Source organism: Passer domesticus, chromosome 2 (genome assembly GCF_036417665.1).
Source record: "Passer domesticus isolate bPasDom1 chromosome 2, bPasDom1.hap1, whole genome shotgun sequence".
Taxonomy (NCBI): Eukaryota; Metazoa; Chordata; class Aves; order Passeriformes; family Passeridae; genus Passer; species Passer domesticus.
In genome coordinates this window covers 39303741-39328557 of record NC_087475.1, presented here as the reverse complement: position 1 = coordinate 39328557, position 24817 = coordinate 39303741, and the positions used below count along the sequence as shown (strand labels likewise).

The 24817-nt window shown below is 36.5% G+C and overlaps 1 protein-coding gene across 5 annotated transcripts in view; it reads left to right on the top strand.

Annotated features, from left to right (window-relative positions):
- ITGBL1 (integrin subunit beta like 1) overlaps positions 1 to 24817 on the top strand; it is a 123398-nt gene that overhangs the window by 93288 nt on the left and 5293 nt on the right. For all 5 annotated transcript variants that reach the window (XM_064408327.1, XM_064408328.1, XM_064408331.1 and 2 more), the window contains 2 exons: positions 12523 to 12639; positions 22737 to 22883. In XM_064408327.1, coding sequence (XP_064264397.1) covers positions 12523 to 12639; positions 22737 to 22883 — 264 coding nt within the window. The remainder of the gene's footprint in view (positions 1 to 12522; positions 12640 to 22736; positions 22884 to 24817) is intronic.

The following is a 24817-nucleotide window of genomic DNA, read 5'->3' as shown; positions in this document are numbered from 1 at the left end:
ACATCATGTCCATTTTATTTCTATAATAAAGTGTTTATAGCAAGTATGGAATACTCCATCTAGGTCTGATTTCCAACTGAAATCAGGTATGACAGAGATTGTCAAACTAATGTGTTCTGTCTGGTTAGCTATAATTTTGGGTGTTTTTTGGTTGGTTGGGTTTTTTGGTTTTGTTTGTTTCTTTGTTTATTTGGGGGTTTTTTAGTTATTTTGGGGTGGTGGTTTTTTTGTATTTGCTAAACATAACTCTGACATGTCCTGGAAGAGGGCTGAAATTAATTTTTGGTAGTCTGTAAAAATCCATATGAGCAAGCATGGCTTTAGCATTAATTCATGGCAGGCTAAACTCAGAGATGGTACCCTAGTGCTGGAACAATGTTTCTCACCACTAGGATTTAGCTCCTGCCTGTTCTTTCATATCGCTTCATTCTCTCACAGTGAAAGCCATGAACAACAAATGCTGTTTCCACATGCTGCAAAACCTGGTTGTTTGTCTCCAGTGGTTGTTGTGAACTACAGACTGGGCTTTACAGCTGAGTTTGTCTCCAGGGACAGCCACCTTCCCCTTCTTGGGGGAATGTGGGGCTACGGGGTTTTTTCATAACACCACTTTGCATGCTGACTGCTTTTAATATACTGGTTGCTAGTGCTCTGCTTCTCAGGAGCTATAATCCTGCTTCTTTCTTGTAGACAAGCAGGTAAATTGCTAATGATTGCCTCAATTCAGATCCAAAGTGAAACTCAGAAGGTGCAACCATGCACCATGATCCTGAGGGTGATTTGGTGCAAGGGTGGCCATAGCAGTGACAGAAAAATTTCTCTCAGACAAGAACTGGTAAAGCTGGTAAAGGTTTGAAACATGGTGGTGCAGGAAATAGTGTTTCTTTTTGTTGCCTCAATGGTCTGTAAAATAATATACTGTTTCACACTTCAGCAAGGTGGATGTCTTGATTAATCTGAGCAGTCTTGCTATGGAAATGGAGTCCTGTTATGTATTATGGAAAATATATTGGCTCTTTCTATAGATAAAGTAATTTTGACTTGGAAAGAAATTTGCTTTTAGAGGATAAGATAGCATTTCACTCTCTTCCCACCACTGTTTGACCTAGCTATTGTGTTTAATTCTCTTTTAATGACACTTTTCTTCAAATTGGAAAATATTTCCTGAAAACACTTGGGTTTCCATTTGCTGGAACATCTTCTACAGAATTACTCATCCTCATCCCTTTGGCATACCTTTGTAGTTTTCAGATTAATTCACCTAATTTTGCAAAGTGCCAGTCACATGCTGTTCTTCTTACTTTGTTCTTTTGGCTGATCATTTCACTTTCTGTTCTCTCACCATTACCCACTTATTCTTCTGTTACCTGCCTCCCTTGCCTGTTCCTCAGGGATGAGAGCAGACCTCATCACTCCTTACAATTCCCAAAAAGGAGGTTGTAGCAAATTGGTCTCTTCTCCCAAATAATAAGCAGGAGAATAAGAGGAACTGCCCTCAAGTTGCACCAGGGAAAGTTTTAGACAGGATATTAATAAAAGTTTCTTCACTAAAAGGGTTTTCAGGCAATAGAACAGGCTGCTCAGGGAAGGGGTTGAGTCACCATCCCTGAAGGTATTTAAAAGACATAGAGCTGTTGCACTTAGAGATGTGTTTTAGTGGTGGCCTTGGCAGTGATGGGTTAATGGTTGGACTTGGTGTTCTTAGTGATCTTTTCCAACTTAAATGATTCTGTGATAAAATCACTTGCAGGCATCTTTGCTCTTCTTTCCTTCCATTTTGAATCTTAATTTCTCAAAGTGTTTGGAGCAATCCAAACTTATCCTTCAAGCTTTATTCTTCTGTGTAAATGGTTTTGCTTTTTTGTCCTGACTTCATGACCAAAGGTTTTCCATTCATCTCATCTAGGTATGAATTGTAAAAACCTTATTTTTTGCCAGATTTACAAGGCCAGATATATCTGGCCTTAACTCTACTCTTTTATGATTTCATTACTCATCCAAATTAAGCCTTCATCCTTATCTCTGCCATTAGTCTGGGTATACTTTCTATGGTGGAACTTAGATTACATTTCTTACACATGCATATTCCAGAGCAGACTTACCATAGGTAAGAGGTTGTTTTAATGGTCTTCTTTTCCCATCATATCCCATCTTCTGCTGCCTCTGAAACCATTCAGATAATTTTTTCTGCTCTTACCTTTAAGTGTGAAAGCACTAAAAAATAAATAGCTCCCAGAAACTTCTCCCACATTTAGATAGACATCTCCATTGTGTTTCTATATTGTTGACTTTCACTGCTTAACCAGTGAGCTTTAGTTAATGTTAAAAATGTACTGAAATAAGCTTTTATAGGGTTTATTTGAAAAATGTGATTTATATGAAGGGTTAACCCTTGCTAACCCTAACCCCAACCCTTCCTCTCTCCTGGAATAACCTTGCTCTAAAGTTGTGAAGAACTGTTCCTAAATAGCTGCAGGGGATAGAGAGTTGCATTTGCCTTTAGATTTCTGTAATAGTGACTGCTGTCTCTGGGATCACTATGTTCTCCATACATTCATTAGTGGGAAAGAGGCAGATTTAGTTTACAGTTTGCTGGACATACTTAGAAAAAGTACTTTGGGGGAGAAAAGGTGCACATATTTCTACAGCAGGTAGCTTTGATGCATTCTTTCTCTATGCAGAAAGATAAAAACCTTCAGGGTTCACTGGATAGACCCAGTTTTCTCTGCTCAGTTGTTCTTCAGCTTGGCATATACTTTTTTGCTAGATTATTACAGTGAATAGTGCTTTTTCTTTGAAAGGTTTGCTGTTTTTTTCCTAGCCAGCAATCTCATTTCTGATGAAATTTTAAATATTTAATAGAGCAATTGGTCTGTAGAAAGAACTATTTGCATGGTCTTTGTATTCTTACATGATGACTGAGGAAATTGACAAAGCAGTACTTTGTGTAGTATTTATACTTATTTCCAAAACAGAAGAGGATAGATGTTTTCAATTTAGCATAGAATTCCCTACAGTACTTATCAGGCTTTTCAGTCTTAACATTTTTAATCAGTTGTGAAGATCATCTTACTCTCTGATTTATATAATAAACCTTAGTTTTTCTACGTTTTTGCTTAATTTGACTTCAGAATGTTTCCACTGCTATAAAAAATGACATTTTGTTAATCATACTTTCATCTTTAATTTTTCCATGTATCAATTTTGATAACAGTATCACTTTTTGAACAGTGACTTTAAAAGACAGAAATGATTAGTCATAAACCAAAGGAGATACAATATTTAATATCATGCATATGACTGAAATTTTCCTCAACATCTTGTTGACTAATGTTTTCAAGGGACTAATGACTGGTCATGGGTTTTGAATTCTCCAGCTGCTGGAGGGCTCTTAATGTTTTCTGGGGAGCCCTGGGGACTCTTCTTTCTCTTCCCTCTTGAGAGAAACTGTGGGATGAATTGAGAGTTATATAAAACTTCCCTGGCACTCCCATAAGTTCTTGCATGGTAGTCTAACAGTCTCTGCACTAATGGGAAAAATACTTTCTTGCTTCCTGGTTTCCACTCAGTTTCAAGCAGCTTTTTTGCCCATTCATGGTATTTCCTCCTCTCCTGTCCAGTGCCTGACACTGGCCAAGTGAGGCTGTTCCAGACATCACTGTTTTCAGTGGGCTGTCCCACTGAGAGCAGACACAGAGCAGTTGGTGGCAGAGTCAGGACTGAAAGCAGGTGGTGGAGAAGAGCCACCACCTGCATCTACATTTGCATCTACAACTTAAACCCACAGGTTAATCTGTTGATTGTGGCTGACCAGCAAAGTAAAGATCAGTTCCAGCCAGGACAGAAGTTTTGGCAGGAGCACGTCTTTGGCAGTGATCTTTCTAGAAGTTTTGGGGCTAATTCACACTGTGAACATGTATTTTTGCTCTCAGAATTAGCAAGGCTGAGTACAGGAGGCTGAGTACAAATACGGCTGGCTCCTAATTACACCTATCCACCTCAGTCTTGCCAGTGTCCTTGGCTGCTCATGAGGTTCTATCATGACAGATGAGCAAAGAGGGAAATACTTTTAAGGACTTTAAACAAGTACACACCTGTAGAGTGATACATAATGTGCCTGGCTGGTCCTTTGAGAGCCCTTGGGTCACTGGTTTGTCATTGCTATGCACTTTTCTTGAAATTTGCAATCCCAGGGTTACTTACAATGAAGAATTTACTACTAATACTTCAAATCAGAGAGTGGGGAAGTGAAGGATTGTGTCACTTTCTGAAGATAAAATTTGCATTTAAAAAGCTGTTACTCCTTCATTCAAACTCCTTCAAAAGCTGTTATTTCTTTGTTCCATATTGGATACCTTTCCACAGAGCCGGTCTTTTTGGGTGCTGGGAAAAAACATTATTTCACAGATGCCATTAAATTTGGGGCAAAGATTTTAAGAGCCATAAGGCAGTGTCTCTGCAACAGATTACAGAGCCTTGTAACACGAGGCTAGTGCACAATCTGGCCAGTTGGCAGCAAAAAAGGAAAAATTTGCTTAAGAGTCAGGGTAAGAGCCTTTTAGCTTGGAACAACTCAGTAGATGATGCAGTGCTAGGAAATGTCTTTCATTTCTGGAAAAAGTCTTGAGGTGAAAGCTAATCAATAAGGTAGGTACTGTGTGATGTCATTTGTTGCCATGGTGTCTGAACTTAGCAGTCTGTTATCTGCAAATAGTATTGATGGTTGCTATGCAATTGAATATTTTCATATTTTTGTTTTACCATTATTAAGCATTTTAATCTTAGCTAAAGCTTCAAAGAGCAGACCACTTAGGAGGTTAAATGTTTTAATAGATAGGCTTCTATTACAACCCTAAAATATCTTGAATTTTGCTATCTAATAAACAACAGGCTTCAGCAGGAAGTGAACAAGGTTAACATTTTGGTGATTAAATTTACACAAAGCTGTTGACATTTTCTAGTAAATTAATCTGCAAATTAAACAACTCTGTGGATTTAGTGCTGTGATTCTTTATATCACAGATCATGTAGAAAAAGGGGGTAAGTAGACAATCCTCTGGATGATAAGGCAGTCAAATGTATGAAGCTCTAAATGGCTGAAAAGCCATCACGGCTTCTTGAACAGTGGCCTTGTGTTTCATGTATCTTTCACTATGGGATTGTACCTCTTTATTATGTTTGGCTTTTGCTAGAAAATATTTTGTAGCAGCTTATGCTATGCATCAGGCAGCTGAATAGGCTAAAAAGGAAATGAGACTTATTTTTTCTGAGAGTTGTCAATGTGAAGAGAAAGCATTCTCAGGTCAGATCCTTTAAATCAAACATAACTTCATTTTTAATGTTCTATGGAGATGTTAGTTTTAACAGAATGCTTTGTATCATTTGCTTGATTTAGTGGCATCTCTTTGCAGTATTTTTTCTTCAGAGTTTGAGTTTTGGAAAACATTTTGGGGGGAAAGAATGAAAAAGAGATGAGCAGAGGAAGGGAACTTAAAAATCAGATGATGGCTTGCTGAATTCTAGGGTTTGTACATCTTCAGACTGAAATTTGCCATGCTGTCTATTTTTCTCTTTTTCCCCAATGTATTCCTTCTCCTCCCCTTCAATTTCTGCTTCTCTCTGCCTTAACAACACATTTCTTTAGAAAGTGTTTTGCCACATTCTTTCTTGTCTTTTTCACACATCTCTCCTCTGTGTGGTGACTTTGACTATCACCTTTCATTTGAATAGAGAAGTAATTGCCTTCCTAGTCCTATTTGTCCCCTTAATATAGGGAGTGAACTGTCAAGGATGCACCCCCAGTGGGAGAACCTGAGGAAGATGTGATGAGGAAAAGTGATGCCTACTGCTAAAATCCTGCTCCCACAAACTGGGCAGGGGTCTTCTGGATGACTCCTCTACTGGAACTCCTCTAGAAATTCCCCGTCGGCTGTGCAGAAATACAAAAGGAGCTTTTGAGTGCATCCTCAAAGCAGGGCTACTTAGAGCAGGCAGATGGAGGAGATATGTCAGCTTGATGATGATGGTAGCAAATGTCAAACTAACAATCTGAAGAGGAAGCTAGCAGTGCAGCAGTACTTCTTACCAAAATTTTTAAAGAGAGGGAGGGGAAAAAATGAAAAACCAAAAGCAGAATAAAAAGAAAAGCAGCATGGAAAAGAAGATACAAATCAGTATTGCTGACTGGCAGGAGCTCTGAAAGACTATCTGATGCTAAATCTGTGAAGTGGTGCTGTTGAGTGAAATTATCTAAAGAAGTATTTCACTGTTAAGCTGTCACAAAGAAAAAGCATTTACTTCAGGTGCCATATGCCAACACTGCAATCAGACTTTCAGTCATACATCCTGTGAGTTCTAAAGCTGGGGGAAAAGTCTCAGCTGTTTGAAGTTGCTCTTGCATGACACTTGCTTTTGCAATACTGGATGTTCAGCAACAACAGTTGCTTGCACTGTTGTGAAAGTTGCATTGTTTGGGATAGCACACTTTTATTTCTGGAGATATTTTTATCTTAGGGTTATTTGGGGTTTTTGTGTTTTCAGGTTTTATACCCTTAAGAATAAACTAAGCTGTCAGACGTTCTTTGGTCTGACATCATAAAGCAATTCAATTTTTAAAAAATTAAAGTAAACATACTTTTTTGTGCCTAAGAAAATATGCTCATTATACCTATTATATAAGCGGAATCTTGTACTTTGTACTAGTGAACAACTTGATACAACATACCATAGTGGAAAGTCTCAGGCAGCTTTAACAAAAGCCTTTCTTAATTTGTGAATTTCTGCTGTTTTTCTTAGGCCAAATATTTGCATCCATTTACATCCATTTATTTCGGACTTGTTGATAGTTCTGAATGTAGTAGTTGATGCAGTTATTGCAGCTCAGAGGTGACCAGTAAGACTAAGAAAAATACAGATATTTAACTTAATTATATGCATCAGCTGCTGTTCATGTTACTTAAATAAAAATCTCAGAACTTGCTGTTAAAAGTTTACTTTAGTGTACAAAAATATTGAAAAAAAAAGAGCACAAAATTCTGACGTTTGGAAATTACTTTAGATTTATTAAAGCCATTTTAATTTCATTTTATGTTGGTATGATTCAGCTAAGCCCTTCTCTGGAGCTTTTATATCTTTACTTGAGGTCTTGGGTCAGTCATGCTGCAAATAATCTTTTTATGAATAGACTCAAGGCATGTTTACTTTCTGTATACTGATTTAGAAAGAGAAAGCTCGTTCTCAATCCAAACCCAAACATGTAATTGTTCTTGTAATAACTACTGAATGTTTTTTTTTTTTGTGTATGAGGAGATAAATGCATACCTTTATTTTTCATAATACATTGCAGAAAAAAAAAGTGCTTGTTGCTTGAAAATTTTGTGGAAAACCCAATTGTGACACAATTTTGAAAATATCTCCACAAAAACACATCCTTCACCCCAAGCCCCTAACAGTCCCCAGATTTTCATTGTTCTGAGATCAGTCAGATATTCATGCATTTAAAAATGTTCTAAGGATACTTTTGTACGCACTTAAGACGCTTCCAAAGGTTCCCTTTTTCTGACACTTCATAAATCACCCAACGAACCAGATCAAGAATTGCCAGCATTTTAAAACCCAAGGATCCTTTCATATATAAGACAGGATTATTTTTTGTCTAGTGAGTATAATATTTATATGTATATATATTTTTAAAGCCATTCCAGATGGGAATTAATTCCGGGCAATTTTTGGAAGGACGTACAAAACACACAATGCATGGCCACTAAGAAATCTGCTTGAATGTAAATTTCTCCACACTGATCAAGGTCAGCTGGGGCGTGCTGTGGTGAACACCTCAGAATGAGCAAGGCACCACCCTATTTTGGCAAGTGTTGCATTTTGTTTTCTGATCCTGTGGTTCTGTTTGCTCACTTTTTTTCCCTCCACCACTCCATCAGTGGATTTTCTATTGCCTTACTTGAATCTGCTAGCTGCTATTATTTCTTTCAGCTACATCTGCTTCCCCTTACTCTTTATGTGTCCACTGAAACTTAGTGATCTTCTGTACAAATCTTCCCATCCCCCTTCTCTGATTTGCCATTTCTGAACATTGTTTTAGATCATCTTGCTCACATCCAGCATGAAATGAGTTCTGTTGGCAAAAAGACACAGCAGCTTTACTGAATGTGCTCAAGTTGCCTGAGATTACGTGATAAAAAAGAAATTGCAGTTTCTGAAAGGTAATGCTTTCAGATGTTAAGCCCAGGACAGCCATGGGACAGAAAAATCCTTAATAAAGGCAGATTCCCTCCTATTTGTCAGTAACCTAAACCACTTTTTAATATATATATGCTAAATAAACCTGACTTGCTTTTGCCACAGTTTCAGTGCAATTTGGCACTATCTTCCTTACACACACACAAAAAAAACAAACAACAAACAAACAAACAAAAAAGCAACAAAAAACCCCAAAAACTTAAACAGAAGAAAGACTTTATTTATTTGTTTTCATTTAGAAGATAAAAATTAATCATCATGCACAGAAAAATCCTTTATGCTATAGAGTTACAGTCAGGGAAAGACAATGAAGTATATCTTATTATAGTCAGTGTTTATTTTTACATTGGAAGCTATTACTATCTCTTCCTTTGCTGACAAAAACAGGGTAAAAATGCTTTATTAAAAAAATTATATACTTCTAGCACAGAGGAGACTTTCAGTCAATCCATATAGGAAATGTGTTTGAATGCAAGCAGCTAATTGTCACAGCAATTTGCATGGGGACAGCTTTAATGTAAATCTAGAAACTGTTTAGTTATGTTTTATAAATGTTGGACATGAGGAATGAAAAAATTCTATAGTAAATGGAGAATAAAATCAAAAGCAAAAAGCTTACGGCATTTTTCTTTAAAATTCTAGAGTCAGTTATCTAATGAACTGGTGTTTTGATGAGATGTGGCACTTTAATTCCATTTAAAAACAAAAAAACCCAACCTAAGCTGATCTTTTGTCACTCTTCAAGCACTAACAATTATTAGTGATAAGTTAATACTCCTATTCACATCAATGGGAGGAAGAAGTGTGAGGAAATATTAAGACTGTAGGCAAATAAATGTCTTGTATAATTATTCTATTCTTAGCATCTTGCATTGCAGTAAGTAGCTTATGCTTTTCAATACTAATAGCTCATATAACTTCCATCATAAAGCTGCCTTCATCTGAAGCCATCTGATAATGACATTTACCCTCCCTGTTTAGCAAGGAACAGTGGAAGCCTCTTGCTGTAAAATGTCGGACATCAACTGGTTTCTTTTTACTCATAAAGTGTAGCTCTTGCACAGGTGGTTGAGAAGGTTCAGAATGTTATAGTCACCCATGTTTAATTGTTTCTCTATGCCTTGGAATTTAAAGAAAATTTCAGATGTATGGCAGTAGCTTTCCCTGTATAATCAGGTTGCTATGGTAAACCTATTATTCTATGCAAGGGAGTATGTTTAGTAAAGTGCTGATCCCTTTTCAATATAATGTGAGCTTCAAATTACTTTCAAATGATTGAATTTGTTTGGTAAGTGTTTTATCACAATAGCTATGAGAAGATCAGAGAATAAGGTGTGGCTTCTGATATTTCAGCAGCAGATACATACTATATAGTTAGCTGTTCAGAAGCAATAGGACTTTAATTCTTTGTTAAATTATCTCCTTAGAGTGAGCCCTATTTACATAATCTAACTAAAATCTCACTACTTTTGGAGGCAAAATATTTTAATAGCCACTACAAATTGGCAGTTATTTAGTGACACCATTAAATTTATTTCTCATGCTGATCTTGTAACATTTGTAAAAGTAAAGGAATTAATAATTTGATTATTAATTTCAGCAGCAGTGTAATAAACTACTATAATAGTATTTTTGAATATTTAAAAATAAAGAAATAGCTCAAAGAAATCCTTTTCCAGGGCACCTGCTGGAAGTTTCTGCCTATTTTTAAGACACTTTCAGTTCTGATGAGGTCTGCAGCCAGATGATCTAAACCATATTTAGGTGGAATTTAGGTGAGAGCCAGGCAAAAAAACCAAACCAAACCAAACCAAACCAAACCAAACCAAACCAAACAACAACAACAACAACAACAAAAAACCCAAAAAAAAAAAAAACCCACAAAAAAATATCACAGATTGAGAAAGTAGGGCCTAAAATCCCTTTGATCTTGTATCTCTTATATGACAAAAATTGCTCAGTCTGTCTAGGGATGGGCTTCCCTCCATTTTTCTGCTGGTGACACTGTTGCACATTAACTAAAATGAATAAATATTACTTGCAACAGGGACTGAAAGGAGCCTGTTCCCACTGCAGCACAAGGGACCAGCCATTGGACTCTGACTTATTAAATTAAGCATTGCAGAAGATAATGCTTAGTTACAGAACATGCAGGATCCTTATTAGAGGATCTTCCTTTGCTCATTCCTCTCGAGGATTTTCCATCTCTAAAGACTCCTCTAGTCAAAGCGGTTTGCTTAAATGATTTTACCATCTTCAGGCATCCTTATTATAGCAATGGCTGGCCAGGATACCACTGCTGAAGATTCTTCTTTTGTTTATGTCGCAATCTCCACAACAGATGGGTCCTGTTCATCAGGTGCCTCTCAGCCCACAGGTTCCTGACTGTTCCTTGGGACAGGCTGATGTGACACTTTTGCAAAAGTGATCAGGTTGCCTAAGGTGAATGTATAAAAAGAGACAAATTAGACTCAATAAGATTTTCTGTATGTTTAAGCCCTAAGGATTTTTTTTCCGTCTTTTAATGTGGCTGTCCTTGCCAAATAATTATAGCTTAGAGAATGCAGGCCAATAGCATCATTATTTCTGTAGACAATAATATCTTAAATTTTGACGTGATTACTAAGCACAATTCTATTTCATGCTGTGGCAGATGTACTTCTGATAAAAAGTTTCTTTCTGAAACAAATATCCTCATATAATTGACAATGAAATGTACTTTTTAAACTATGCAACTATGCATATAATAAAGGTGTTAAGAAGTATTTACTCTAATTCTCTTTTGTATGTCTTTGCTAAAATTCTTGCCATTTACGTCCTTCTAGGTTGAATCCTGGTGCATAAAATGTCAGGTCAGAAGTGCAATGTATGTTGAGGCTTGGGAAGATGAAGAATATAGAAGTTATAAAATGAGCTTAGAAATTTTTTTCCTTAAGTCAAAAGATCTCTCCCTATTCCAACTTAATCAGAGTGTTTTCTTTAAAAAAGAAAAAAAAGCCAAACAAAAAATAAACCCCAAAGCCCCACAAACAAATATAACAAATTAAGGTTAGAAGTTGGGAAAATAAGTAATCATTTATCAGTACCTTACCCTAAAAGGTTTTATTGTCATGACATCTACAGTTAGAAAACCTTTACTGAGGTTTTCGTTCACAGTCCTTTCCCGTTCAATAAAATATTTCAGCAAATGCTGGAATAAATTAGTGCAGTGTGTTGTGAACTGTCTGGTTGCATAACAAAAGGCAGCACTTGGAGGGTATTTTTTACTTTCCAGCAATACCATAAATTTGGGTGTTGCATTCAGTAGAGCAGTGACCATGGCCAAGCTGAGTTTCACTGATGCTATGACTAAATTAAAGGGCAGGTTTTCTACATCCTAGTCTATGTCTCTGGTGGCCATTTTTTATACACAATATCCTTTCCCAAGCCTATCAAATGTGTGAGTTTGGTCCATTATTTGTGCCATTTTTAGAATGTTCTTTCACCAGCATTGCATAAAAACATATAGAGGCAAACTCTTAGAAGTTAAGGCCCATTATCTGAACTGAGTTTATCTCAGATATGTGCAGGGTAGGACTGTCCTGGATATTAATTTTTTCCTCATCTGGCCATTTAGTACTTACTGCTCTTAGGGTTGTGGAGTGAAGATCTGTGGGAGCTTGGATAAATCTGTTGTTCCTTTAAGCTCTGGGGAGCTCTCCTGTAAATAGACTGATGGAAACGGAGACTGCGACAGAGGTTGTGCTTGTTTCCTCAGATCTAGACAAGAAAAATTACAGGGATTTTGCTTTCAAAAAGATTGACAGAGTATTTGAAGAATTATTTTTCTACATGAATAGAGAGTATCTTATATAGCTCTGTGCATAGACTTCAATTCTGATCACATTTGTTTTGGTGTTTCTGAGATATGTGCTTAATATTTTAGATCAACTATAGAGGTTAATTATGCAGATAAGCACAGGCCAGCACAGTTACGCTAAGTTCAGATATGAAAAACATGCAATGCCAGTGATTGCTTATTGTTGCCATTTCCACTAAGATTACAACAGTGATACACTTTCCATCTGGTTGCCATGGAGGAGGAATAGTCTTGTTTTGCTGTGTTTTTGTTTGTTTGTTTGTTTTTAATTGTGTTTATGAGCTATATTTTAATTAATGCAGTGTGACTTGTAGTTTGTCTTAGGGGTTAGGATGCAGCATAAACTTGGGGTTTATTAAATTTTACTTTACTGAAATCTTGACTCTAACAATTATTTATTCTTACAGGGAGATGTGAATGTGGCCAATGCACTTGTTTCCCTCCAGGAGACAACAGAGTTCATGGCAAAAACTGTGAATGTGATGATCGACAGTGTGAAAATGCAGATGGCGATGTCTGTGGGGGTATGTGTTCACTTAATATCACATAACACAGCAGAATTTAACAGCATAACAGAGCTAAATCTTGACAGTATATAGCTTTCTGTTCCCCTTGATTTTATAGTATAATGTCAGCATAGACTATTTACATCATTGATTGATAATATGATGGCAGATTTTTGCTAGAAACATGCACTAGAAGTATTGAACATGTTAGAGAATATTTATTTTAAGACTTCAGGAGTGCTAGCACATAAATGGAAGTGCTGTATTATATCCTAAGTTCCATCAGTATTCATTAAAGAATACAGACTCTTAAACAAAAACCTAAAATATTAGGTAATCTTACATTATATTTACTTGTGATGCTTCATTGTGGGTATTGTAATAAACCTAAAGGTACTAATGACCAGCAAAACTTTTAAATCTTTTGTATGACTGACAGTGATATGTCTGTTTTCTAAAAAAGTAGCAAAATATGTTATGAAAGAATGTAAAATGCTTGAGAGACAGTGTCATAGTAATTGTAGATGCAGATGGTTTATTTTAGTGTTGACAGTGAAAGCCTTACATTGTGATATTTCAGTAAAGTATGTTGGTGTTTAGCAGTATTTCAAGGTGGTTTTGGATACATAAGTGCATGCATACCACATGGTATTTTATAAGCAGGCAAATAATATTTATCATTAATGCTGTCTTTTTAGGTTTTATGTGCTTCGTTTTTAAAGTGACTCTTTGATTCTAAATATTAACAAAGTTGTTGATATGAACAATGGTACATTGCATTGTATTCCTTATTTCTATGTAGGAAAAATAATGTATTGCTTCATGTTCCTCATGTACATAGAAAATTCTGACTACAGGGAATATTTCTTCTAGGTGTCTGCCATACAGAATATAGACATATATAGAAAATTTTGGTTTGAATGTCTAACCATCCATGAAAGTAGTTTACAGCATTCAGAGTAATTCAATAATATAAGTGCAAAAAAAAAAACAACTCAAAACAAGCAACTTTAATTTTGCGTGAAAGACATTAAAAAAAGCACTGATAATCTGTTTCATATTTGTTATATATTAAATAGTTGGGACATACAATTCATTGTCATCCATGCTAAAAATATCTCTTCTGTTTATATCACTCATGTTTTACATTATTACATCTCCCTCTCTTTTGTGTTTGTCTGTGGTTCTATCTGAGCCTGAACTTCCTGAAATATCTCACTGAACTGCTTATTCTTTTTTCTTTCCTTGTCCTCTTTTCATAGCTATTTTTCTACCACTGTTGCTGCCTAGGCAATCACAGTAAGGACATAAGCCCTTGCTAGTAAATCTGTCTTCAGAGCATTATAAGCTGGACTGTGTGGGGTCTGACAGTGAGCACTGGGTGCCTGTAAGCACAAAGAAGGAAGACCACTGTTTTCAGGTTAAATGCATGCTGAAATGAGAAATGTGAATGACAACCTAAATGATTTGAATAAAAATTGTTACTGGCCTTCTCCAGCCAGCAGAGACTGATTAATAGCTTGCTTTCCAGACCAGCTGTCCATGCAACGATAGAAAGACATGAGGTGAAAGCTATGATAAATTAGGGTACAACTGAATGAGATGCCATGCCCATGTTTCTGCATGATTGTAGTGAGTCATTCGCTTAAAAATTCAGCTGTCCATCAATGCAGTACCAAGAATAGAGACTTAATGTCTCCACATTGACAGAGGTTGCAGGCATAGATTTCACAGAACTCTGCTATTTGAAATTGATTAATATAATTATGGAATCACAAAACAGTTTGGGTTGAAGGGGACCTTTGAAGGTCATCTAGTCCAACCACCCCTGACATGGGCGGGGAACCTTTCACTAAGACAAGGCTTCTCAGAGCCCCATCCAACCTGGCCCTAAACATTTTCAGGGGTGGGGAATCCACAGTTCTTGGCAGCCTGCTGCAAGTCTCAACAACCTAATCATAAAAAAATCTCTTCCTTATGTCCGCGTTAAATCCACTATCTTTCAGTTTAAAACCATTACCCCTTCTTCTGTCACTACAGACCTTGGTAAAAAAATCTCTCTCTCTCTTTCTTATAGTCCCCCTTTATAACACTGAAAGGTCACAGTACGGTCTCCCCAGAGCCTTCTCTTCCAGGCTAAAAAACCTCAATGCTCTCACCCATTCCTCATAAGAGGCATGCTCCATCCCTCTGATGATTTTTGGGGATATTATCTGAATCTGCTCCAACAGATTCATGTCTTCCTTGTACTAGAGACCACAGAGCTGGACGCAGTACTCCAGGTGGGGTCTCAGCAGAGTAGAGTGGAGGGGGAGACTCACCTTCCTTGACCTGTTTTCCAGGTCTTTCCTTCATGTTCCTTTTTCTGTGCCTCTGTACATAGTCTTAATATGCTAAGACTAGAGAAGGTGTCTCTTGAAGCCTTTTTGAGATAGATATGTTCTACCTAATGGCCCTATCCCTACTGTTCAGGTTTTTTGATTATGTAAGATTTTCCCAGGTCTACTTCAGTGCTGATCCACTGAAGTATTTAACATCACATTCCCTTTGGCTTTGCTTGGTTCTTTGAGTTTTTCATGTGCAAGTTACGTGGTTGCGGTGTGCACATATGACCAGAGAATCACATGTTTGCCAGCACAAGTCTTTGGTAACGCTGTGTTGCCTTTTTACACCAGGCTTGATATTTACTCATCCTGTAACCTGGTGAGACATACTTCTCTCTGCCCTCTGAGGTTATGGCTGAGCTGCTTGCTGCAGGTGCATCCTAAGGTTTCAAGTGGTATTTGTTTCCTTTCTGTGTCCACTCATGTTTTACAGTGATTTTGTCATTGGCTGCTCCATCTTACTGGGCCAACTGCTCATTACAATTTTTTTCTCTTTCAGGATTAAGGGTAAGCAGACAGAAACTCAGAACAACAGTAAAGATCAATTTGAAATAGATTTGATAATGCTCTTAATTCCATTCAGTTAAATTTGTTCTCTGGGTGATTATTGGCCTAACTATGAGTCTGTGTCTCAGCCAACTAGCACCCATTAAAGGAATAAAACAAAACATTTGGGGTCCTCTGCATACCACAAGTTCCTGTAGAATTGTGCTGATTACAAACTCTGCAATGAAATTAAACCAAACAAAAACAGTAAAAAATTGATTAAAGATAGGATCACTAGCAAAGGCTTAAACTTTTAACAGGTAATTCTTAACAAGACTCTTATGTATTTCTATGGATGTACCCATTTTTTATTACATCAATATATTATTCCATGCTTCAAAGCTTCAAACAGTGGGCCATCAATAAGAACATTAGCTTTAATAAGGTCTTTTAATGGTTATTCATAAATGTTTGCACTGTCTTTAACACTAAGAAACAACTGAGACTGGTCATTCCAGTAAACCTGTTCTTTATCACTCGTGACAGTAGAATACTTTAAGTCTGATTTCTTTATTTTCAAGTGAGCAATTCCATTTTGATGACTTTTTAACTAATTGTTTTGGCCAGAGCACATAAAAATACAATCCTCACCAAAATGCAATCCTAACACTGTCGGGAATCTATTTGTGTCATGCCACATCAAAGAGTAAATGCAAATTATCTTTTTTGTTTGTTAATATCAATGTCTTTAGTTATCATTAGTTTGAAATTCTGGTTATACTAAAAAAGCTTCCAAAAGCTGGAGGAGTTGACTTATTCTTGGAACAAGTGCTGGGGTAATTTTTATTTCCCTCCTTACTCAGATTTGCCTTCACACCTCTCTCTTCTCTAAGTGTAAGAAAACAGCTCAGCAAAAACCCTGCTTGAGAGTTTATGGGAGGGAAGTTAGTATTTTAGGAAATCCACTAGTAAATTAATTTTCACCACACAGACACATCTTTTGTTGATTTCATCTGCTTGCATTCTCATACCCAAATACAAGCATCAAAGTGTCTGCATATAATGGTTTGGTCAGGATTCCTTGTGTGCAACACAGAACATGGGCAAGAGATGCCACCCATGAAGTTTTCGGTAGGTCTTTTTATTTCTTCTCGACTGACAATAACAAACTGGTCTTTAAATACATCTTTTATATATCCAGGACCTAAAAGTTAGGGTGATCCTTTTGACTCACAGTTTTCTTACTTTTATCTCTGCAAACTTGAGGCAAGTCTGGTGCCTGTTGTCTGTGCTTCCTGATTTTTGACATTCTTAGTTCTTGACATTCTTAGTTTCTGATATGTTGTTCTTGTTGGGGTTATAAAGAATGACAGAAGTTATGCTTTGTGTCTGCATTGACATCTTTTGTTGTTGAGCACACACACTTCTGCCAACATGTCATCATGACATTCATCATATTGTTGTTTTGTGAGAGTGTAGACCTTCTGATTTTGACAAAATAATACATTCTTTAGTTTACTCCTGATTGTTGGTTATCAATGCAGGTTATTTGGCCTCATTCTTGGGTTTCTTCTGGCACTTACATACACATTGTCATCCATGCATCATTTGCACCAGTATTAAAATTTCCAACATTATTCTCTATGAATCGCCAGAGAACAAGGGAAAATCTAGAGTTTATAAGGCATACATATATCTTAAGCCACAATTCCCATTTTATCAATGATTTAAACTTTTAAAACGGAGACAGATACTTCTATATCACATCCTTACAGTGATGGATTCTAGGATTGCACAGTCTTCACCAGGATGTACAATGCTAACGCTTCCTCTCAAAGTTTGGTGTAAGTTGCCCCTAATTGCCATGCTCCTTTAAATATAAAATTTTCCTTACTATCCAGCCAGGCTAAATAATTGGATTCAGAGGAAGGTCTGCCTTTTTTGCCCTTTTTTTTTTTTTAATATAAGATATACAACAAGAAATGTAAAATTTTTCTTTTTATGAACGTTCTAGGTCCTTGCTGCAGAAATCATGAATGACATTTATTTTTGTCATTTCTTCAGTGGAGCAGAAGCATGATATTTTCGGATAACATGTTCTTATGAGGACCAATAAGACCATAACCACAGAAATGAGAGAGCTATGATTAATGATATGCTTCATTAAGCAAAGCTAATTATGGTACAGTTGCTGTCAGATAATTTCCTCATTTCTTGCACTAATGTTGATCCACAGAAACATAAGTATATAAGACATTTGTAGAACTCTCTAATATATGTAAAAAACAAATTAGGAAAGAAAAATAATACCTGTCAATCTCAAGACAGCTTTTGGCACTGACTGATCTGAGAATTCAGAAATATGACTCCTGAGACTACCATGGCTTCTCCAACTATATGGCACATAGATTCAAAGTCTTCAGCCACCTAAATTAAAGCACTTTTTATCACCTGTGGTTCCCAAGACTACCCTTGCCTGACCCCAGCTTGGCTCCACAAGGACACAGGAGTGTCTGTCTGTCTGTCTGCTGCCATCATGAGGATGTCCTTGATGCCTTAGGGCTTGTCCAATGCCACAGGGCATCTGAATTGAACCTCTAATTTCTCTGAGGTTTCCTACCATGTTAAAATAAAACTTTATATCCTATCCAACAGCTCTTTCATCTGTTCTATCAAAACGTCTTTAGAGCAGGGACCATATTCTTTTGATAGAGGAGACTGAAGAACATACAATTGTTGCAGAATTCAGTAGTATATAAATAGTGAATATACTAGATAGATATACTCTATTTATATGTATTACTTGATAGATAATTTTTATTATGGTATTTGTTATTGAAAAATGTAGTTTATTCTCCTGGGGGAAAAAACCCCCCCAAAAACAAACAAACAAACAAAAAAAACCCCAAAAAACCAAACAAACAAACAAACAAAAAAAAAACCACAAAACCAAAAAAAATAAACCCACAAAAAAATCCAGAAAATCAAACCAACACTTCATACACATTTACTGAGTAAAACTGGTGCTAATAAAGGTGAAAATTATGGTCTTAAATAGTGGAGAACTCATAGTTTAACTGGAATAAAACTAATGTGAATTAGGGTTTTACTCTGACAATTCTAAAAGGAGAGTTAATGATTCAGTGCCTGTGTCCTTGTGTTTAACTGCTTCATCCTAGCTCTGAGGCACATCCAGGGGCAGAAACAGATAAAGGTAGGTATTAGATACAAGAGCGATGATTGCAGCTAGTCATTGCATAGTCTGTATTAAATTAAATTAATTTTAATTTTTTATAATTTTTTTAAAATGCAGTACAGATTTGTGTCCTGGTCACCCAGACATTTGTGTAGGTGTATGAAAAGCCAACACTTTACATAGATGCACAGAGAACTTAGTCTGTTTAGCTTTTCAGATAGCATAAAATATGATTCAGGTTTGCAAAAAGCATTTTAATTTAATCTTTCTGCTCAAATGAGCAGTAAAGGAATTGCTAGTAAATTAACATTTAAGTTGATTAATAGGTATTAATTTTTTGAATCTGAAAGGAGCTTTTCTGTTGAACCTCTTTTATTAGGCTATAAACAGCCATTACACTATTCCCATGCTTCCCTACGTTGAATTTTGTGCCCTTTGTGCAGCAAAAGCCTGTATCTGAGCAGGCCATGCTCTCAGAACTCCTAAGACGTGTATCCCACGCCAACATCACTTGAAAGCTTGTTCCAATAGTCATCACCCTTGTTTGAAATGCTGGTTCATTTCTTACCTGATTTTGTCCGTGTCAGGTTTTCTCTCTTGCTTTGTCTTTCTCTGGTGGTTTGAGAATATCTGTTCTCATACCCTCTGAATTCCTCAGAACTTTTTAGTACCCTTCCAAGTTTTGCCAAAATCTCTTCAAACGTGGATATCACAGAGTTGCAGGACTTTAACCCATCCATCAATGCTCTAATTTTGTTCCTCCTCATTTTTCTCCAGGTAGGTAGATGTGAGAATGACATTGGCCCTTTTTGCTGCAGTGTTTCACTTGAAGGTGCTACTGAACTTCCTGACGGTTGTGTTACCTGAACTGGAGCCACCTTCATTAGACTTAGACAAGACTAACTGGCCTACTTTGAAAATGTAATAGACAATTAATATTTTAATTCACATTTATATTAGGTTTCTCCAGCTGCAGTTCTTCTGGTATTCAGTTAAAAAAAAAAATAAAAACCAGTTTTCCAAAAACATTTTTAGCAGCTAGTTTAGCATATTTGGGCAGGGTAATGAAGCTTGCTCACCTAGAAATATTTCTTGAAGATATATGTGGTTTAATATTCTCCTCTGTTAATAATATAATGGAAAGTCCTGCAATTTAGAAGAAAAAATAAAAATGGAAATCCTGTTTCTATTTAAATACAGAGAAAAATATTTGTTTCATTTTCTGTGGTGCTCTATATCAGGGATCCTGTGTTATGCTGCAATTTTTCATATTCTTATTACACTTTTAGAACTTTTTATTTTTCATCCATTTAAAATACATTATATTGCATTAGTTTGAGAAACTTCTGTTCCTGAGGTGCCAAATTTTGCTTGGGTCTGGCCTCAGTTTGCCCTTCAGGAACATCACCTGTTTGTAATAGTTAGCCTGTAAATAAGAACCAGCTTCCTCTGTAATGATTACTTCACCTTTTCATTGTGCTGGTGCTCCCCTGCAGTGTTGCCTTTGGTATTACAAAATGATCGTGGAGGTTTTTGGGGAACACCAACAACAGCTACATGAGTAATCCTAAACCAAAATTTCCTACAACAGCACAATTTCAATTCCAGGTATGGCAAGACATAATTCATCATGGTGCCCTGTTTAGTTCAGGTTGATTTGGGTTATAATGACCCTCTCCTAGTAATCTGCCACAGCTTGCTTTTATGCTGAATTCATGTTTCACATTTAAATCTTGTGGTTATTTGAGTTATAATTTTAAGCAAAATGGCAGAGTATTTGACACTGTCTTTTTTGTCTTCTTTGCCTCTCCCACATCAAAGTCTTTATTATTTGAGATTAATTTTTAAAACATTGTTGATTATTTTAAGTTCATTAACATAACTTTTTATGAATAAGCATTTACAATGCAATTTGTTTGTGGTTTTAACTGTTTTCTGTTAGGTCTGAAATATTCATAGACCAATACTTCCTAGTATATACGCTTAATCTGTATAGTTAGGGGTAAAGAAAAATCTCTAATTGAAGAACTCCAACCAAAATGAATTGCTTAACATGATAAAATATTGATTTAATTATTCAGATTACCCCTTTCTTCTGTGATTTGCAAGGAGAATATTCACAACTAGACCATGTAAAGCAGTTGTTCTCTGGCTACCACACTCACATGAGATAGCTTAGATTTAACAAGCAGTGGGCTGAACACTTGTACACTTGCCACCTCTATGGATGAGGCATCCAAAAAGCTACAGCTGCCCAAGCTGGTGTCAGCTAGGAACAAATATTATTTTTTAATGGATTATTTGAGACAAAAGAATCCTTTATGTTTTGAACATTTATGTGGCATAAAGCAGGAGAGAAATTTCCCCTACAGAAAAGTGCAAGTCAAATGTTATGTGGTAAACTGCAAGCTCTGTTTGCTGCAAATTTATAGATTATTCATTACCTTTTCATTTGACTTGTGTAAAGGATTTACAGACATGATGAGTCTTTTCATTCAGTAACACATAATGACTGTGAGAAAAATGCCTTAAAATTATTTTCTCAGTGAAATTGCCATTGATTTCTTACTATTGACTTCTAAAAGAGTAGAGAGGTTTTACCTTCAGAAATAATTTTCCAGTAGTGGCATATTGTATATGTATGTTTTGCTCTTAATTAGCTGAGCTAATCTGAGTTCTAAGCTCTATGTTTAAGCTGGTTCTTAACTAGAAATAAATAAGGTCAATAAAAATACTCTGACAGAAGCTTTATTTTAGATAGTTCATATAGACAATTGCATGACATCTATCTGGAAGGGGCATATGGGAAAGTACCTATGCTTGTTTTCTACCTCTTATATTTTAGGTTGTCATATAGTTCTTGTTTCCCAGTCTGACAGAAAAGTTCAAGTAGCATCAAGCTTTTATCATTGCTAGTTATTAATTTTTAGAAGTGGGTGGAAATACTGTGATAATAAGTCTATGTAGTCATTAACTGAGCCTTTAATATGATAAATATGATCAAAATATAATAGATATCAATAATGTAATATGATAAAAACACCTCAAGGATCAATACAGAGCTTGGGATACAAAAATTATTTTGAATTTTTAGATACTGGAAATGACATCTCCAAGACTTTGGAACTCCCAGTATTTTTCGTAATTAATATTTGTAAAGTATTTGACTATCAGTAAACTTGAATGAATTTCACTTTTAGCAAACTACCAGGTTTGTCTCTCCTCTGGCCTCTACCTTCTACTGAGTGTTGCCTCTCAGTTTACAAAAAAAAAAATGCACTGGAAGCTCATGAGAAATCCACTAATCAGCAAAACTAAATTGCTGGTTTGCTTCCCTGCATCCTACAGTTCCATGCCTTCCCAGATACTCCTACTTCTTGTTCCCTTCTTCCCAGTCCATGCTCCCAAATTATCTCAGTCCCTTCATTTCTACTCCCTTGTCCTACATAGAAGATAGGATACGACAAAAATCACTGGTATGTGTTTGCTTCCCTGGTAACTAATTAGCTAAGGAATTATTGTCTCTGAAGCAGAATATTCAAAGCTGAAAAATGTAATTCTGTCTGGGAGACATCTCTTCTTTTATTCCTGTTCTCCATTCCTATATTCTTGTCTATATTTGTTGGAACTTTTCCCTTCTTGCTGGCCAAATTTTCTACTCAGTTTATTATTCAACATATTTTCAATTTTTTATTAACGTTTTTACAAATAGGTTTTTTTTAAAATTCTATTTTATCTTTCCCCTCCCTTCTTTAAAGCATGAATTATGGCTTCTAGTACCTATTTCTCACCCAAGTTCTAGGGTTTCTTTGACCTGTCCCTCACTTGTTTTCTGCACATTATTAGGGCACCCTTTTTAACACAAGAAGGAGAGAACTGGAGAAGGCCATCCTGCTGGGAAGCTGTGCTGTCCACCCATCAGTCTTTCTATCCCATAGCACACACTTCGTACTGAAGAGGTCTGATGCTGTGACCAGTCACAGATTTCTGCAACCACAGTGACAGGTTTCTGCTCGTCTTGCTCATAACCAACCTTGGTATCATTACAGGCCATGGTATCTGCTCATGTGGCCGATGCATTTGCCACGATGGGTGGTTTGGAAAGTTGTGCCAGCACTCAAGGAAATGCAACATGACGGAGGAGGAGAGCAGAAGTCTCTGCGAGTCAGCGGATGGCGTATTGTGCTCTGGGAAGGGTAAGATCTGGCAGCTGAGCTACCCTGTGTCAGTGCCTGACAGAGGAAAATAATCACGTTCTGGAAGACTAATGTGCATGGCAGGGGGTTGTTGTTCAGTAACCCTCTCTTTCAAAGGCACTCATTATTAAAAGGTTGTTAAAGGATGCTCTGTAATGCACTTGCATCCATTTTGTCAGGTACCCACCCCAGCCATACACGTTCAGCAGCGTGGCTCTCCTATGCAATTTGTTAGTAGCATATAATTTCCTGGATGCATTTAGCTGATGGTCTGTGTGGAACAGCTGTAAATTATAAACTAACTGTTAGTGCCCTTCCACTTTGGGGAAAAAGGGCATTACCCACAGTAACACTCCAGTGGGGAAGATGGCAAATATAATATGTTGGACATCACCATGTGGAGGAAAGTGTTTAAAAGCAATTTGGTACCCTTAATCCCTCTGCTCCCCAAAACAGCTGCAAGGGAAATGTAGATGACTGCAACCCCCTCAAATGAATCCTACAAACTTTCTCATTTACTAATTTTCATTCATCTGGTTGCATCAGCTTCAGTTCATCTCTAAAAAAATTGCCACAGGGAAGAACAAAACTTAGAAAATCTTGATAATTATGTGAAATCATTCTCTGAGGTTCTTACCTTGCAGTCTTTCAGGCTAGGAAATTGCATTAATGGAAAGAGGGCTTTTTAGCTCCCCTGTAGTGCAAATTGCCTATTTTTGCATATAATATGTCTGAAAGAGAATAGACAAAAAAAAAAAAAAGACTGCTTGGAGGCTAAAATGCACTCAATCCAGACTCTGTGTGTCATTTCCTATATTTGTATGTTCCTTGCATAGACAGGAAAGAAATCTGCCAGCTGGAAAACCAGTTAGGAACCCTCTACATCAGGCAGATTTCCAGTTTTCCCTTTGGTAACTTTTATTTTAGTGCAGAGGAAATTTAAATGGGGTTTCCAGCCCAGGCTTCATTATCACTTATCAGAATTCTCCCTATTGCACCATTTAATTTTGTTTTGGGGCTTTTCCCCCTCAGTTGATGCAGTGTCATAAAAAATGAGAAAGTTGCACTGTTTCTCTATTTTTCCAGATGGGACTATCTTTAAATTAGTGTATGTGTAAGCGTGAACGAGTTACAGAAATGAGAAATGGAAATTACTCTGTTTTACTGCAGAGGTTAACCTTTTTTCTCTTAATGTGTGCCTTACTGAGATTTTTTTATATAAACCATGAAGGTAAAGGAATATGCTTGTTATCAATAAAATGTGCTATGTAAGATTCTGTATATATATAAACATGAAAAATTATATTGATTTTTTTAAAATATTCATACTATTTGTTATTTTTTGTAAGGATGGCTGAGAGCTGTTTATTCCAGCCTGTGGATCTTACTGTGAGAACAATTAGCTTTGAACATGTGTTGCAAGGGTACTATTTATTTGAAGCTTTGGGAGTTGGTAATCCATCAGGAATTTGCAGATATATCAAGGATTTTTAACCTCTGCTGGCTATGCTGCTGGGGTGTGTTTTGGGATCTGGTCACTTTGATAATCTGTAGCAGCCTGAAAGGTGCTCTAGTGTTGCCTTTCCAAACTGACCCATTCTGTGACCCTAAATCCATACCCAGAAAGAGTGGTGGGATTTTTTTCTCTTTTTTTTTTTTTTTTTTTTTCCCCTTTGGGGATTAAATTTCTTTGGCCCCTGAGCACACATTAGAGAAATCATCTCCATAAGACATCTACAGTAATGTGTGGCCAGTAAACATCCAAGAAGGCTACTATCTCCTGCCTCTTCTCTGAGCACGATGGGGATCACAGACAAAGACAGTCTAATTATAAATGATGTATATTATATCATTATAAATTTTGCTGCTATTTTTCTTCTTTTTTTTTTTTTTTTTTTTTTTTTTTTTTTCAAATCTATTCCTGATGCTAAGTT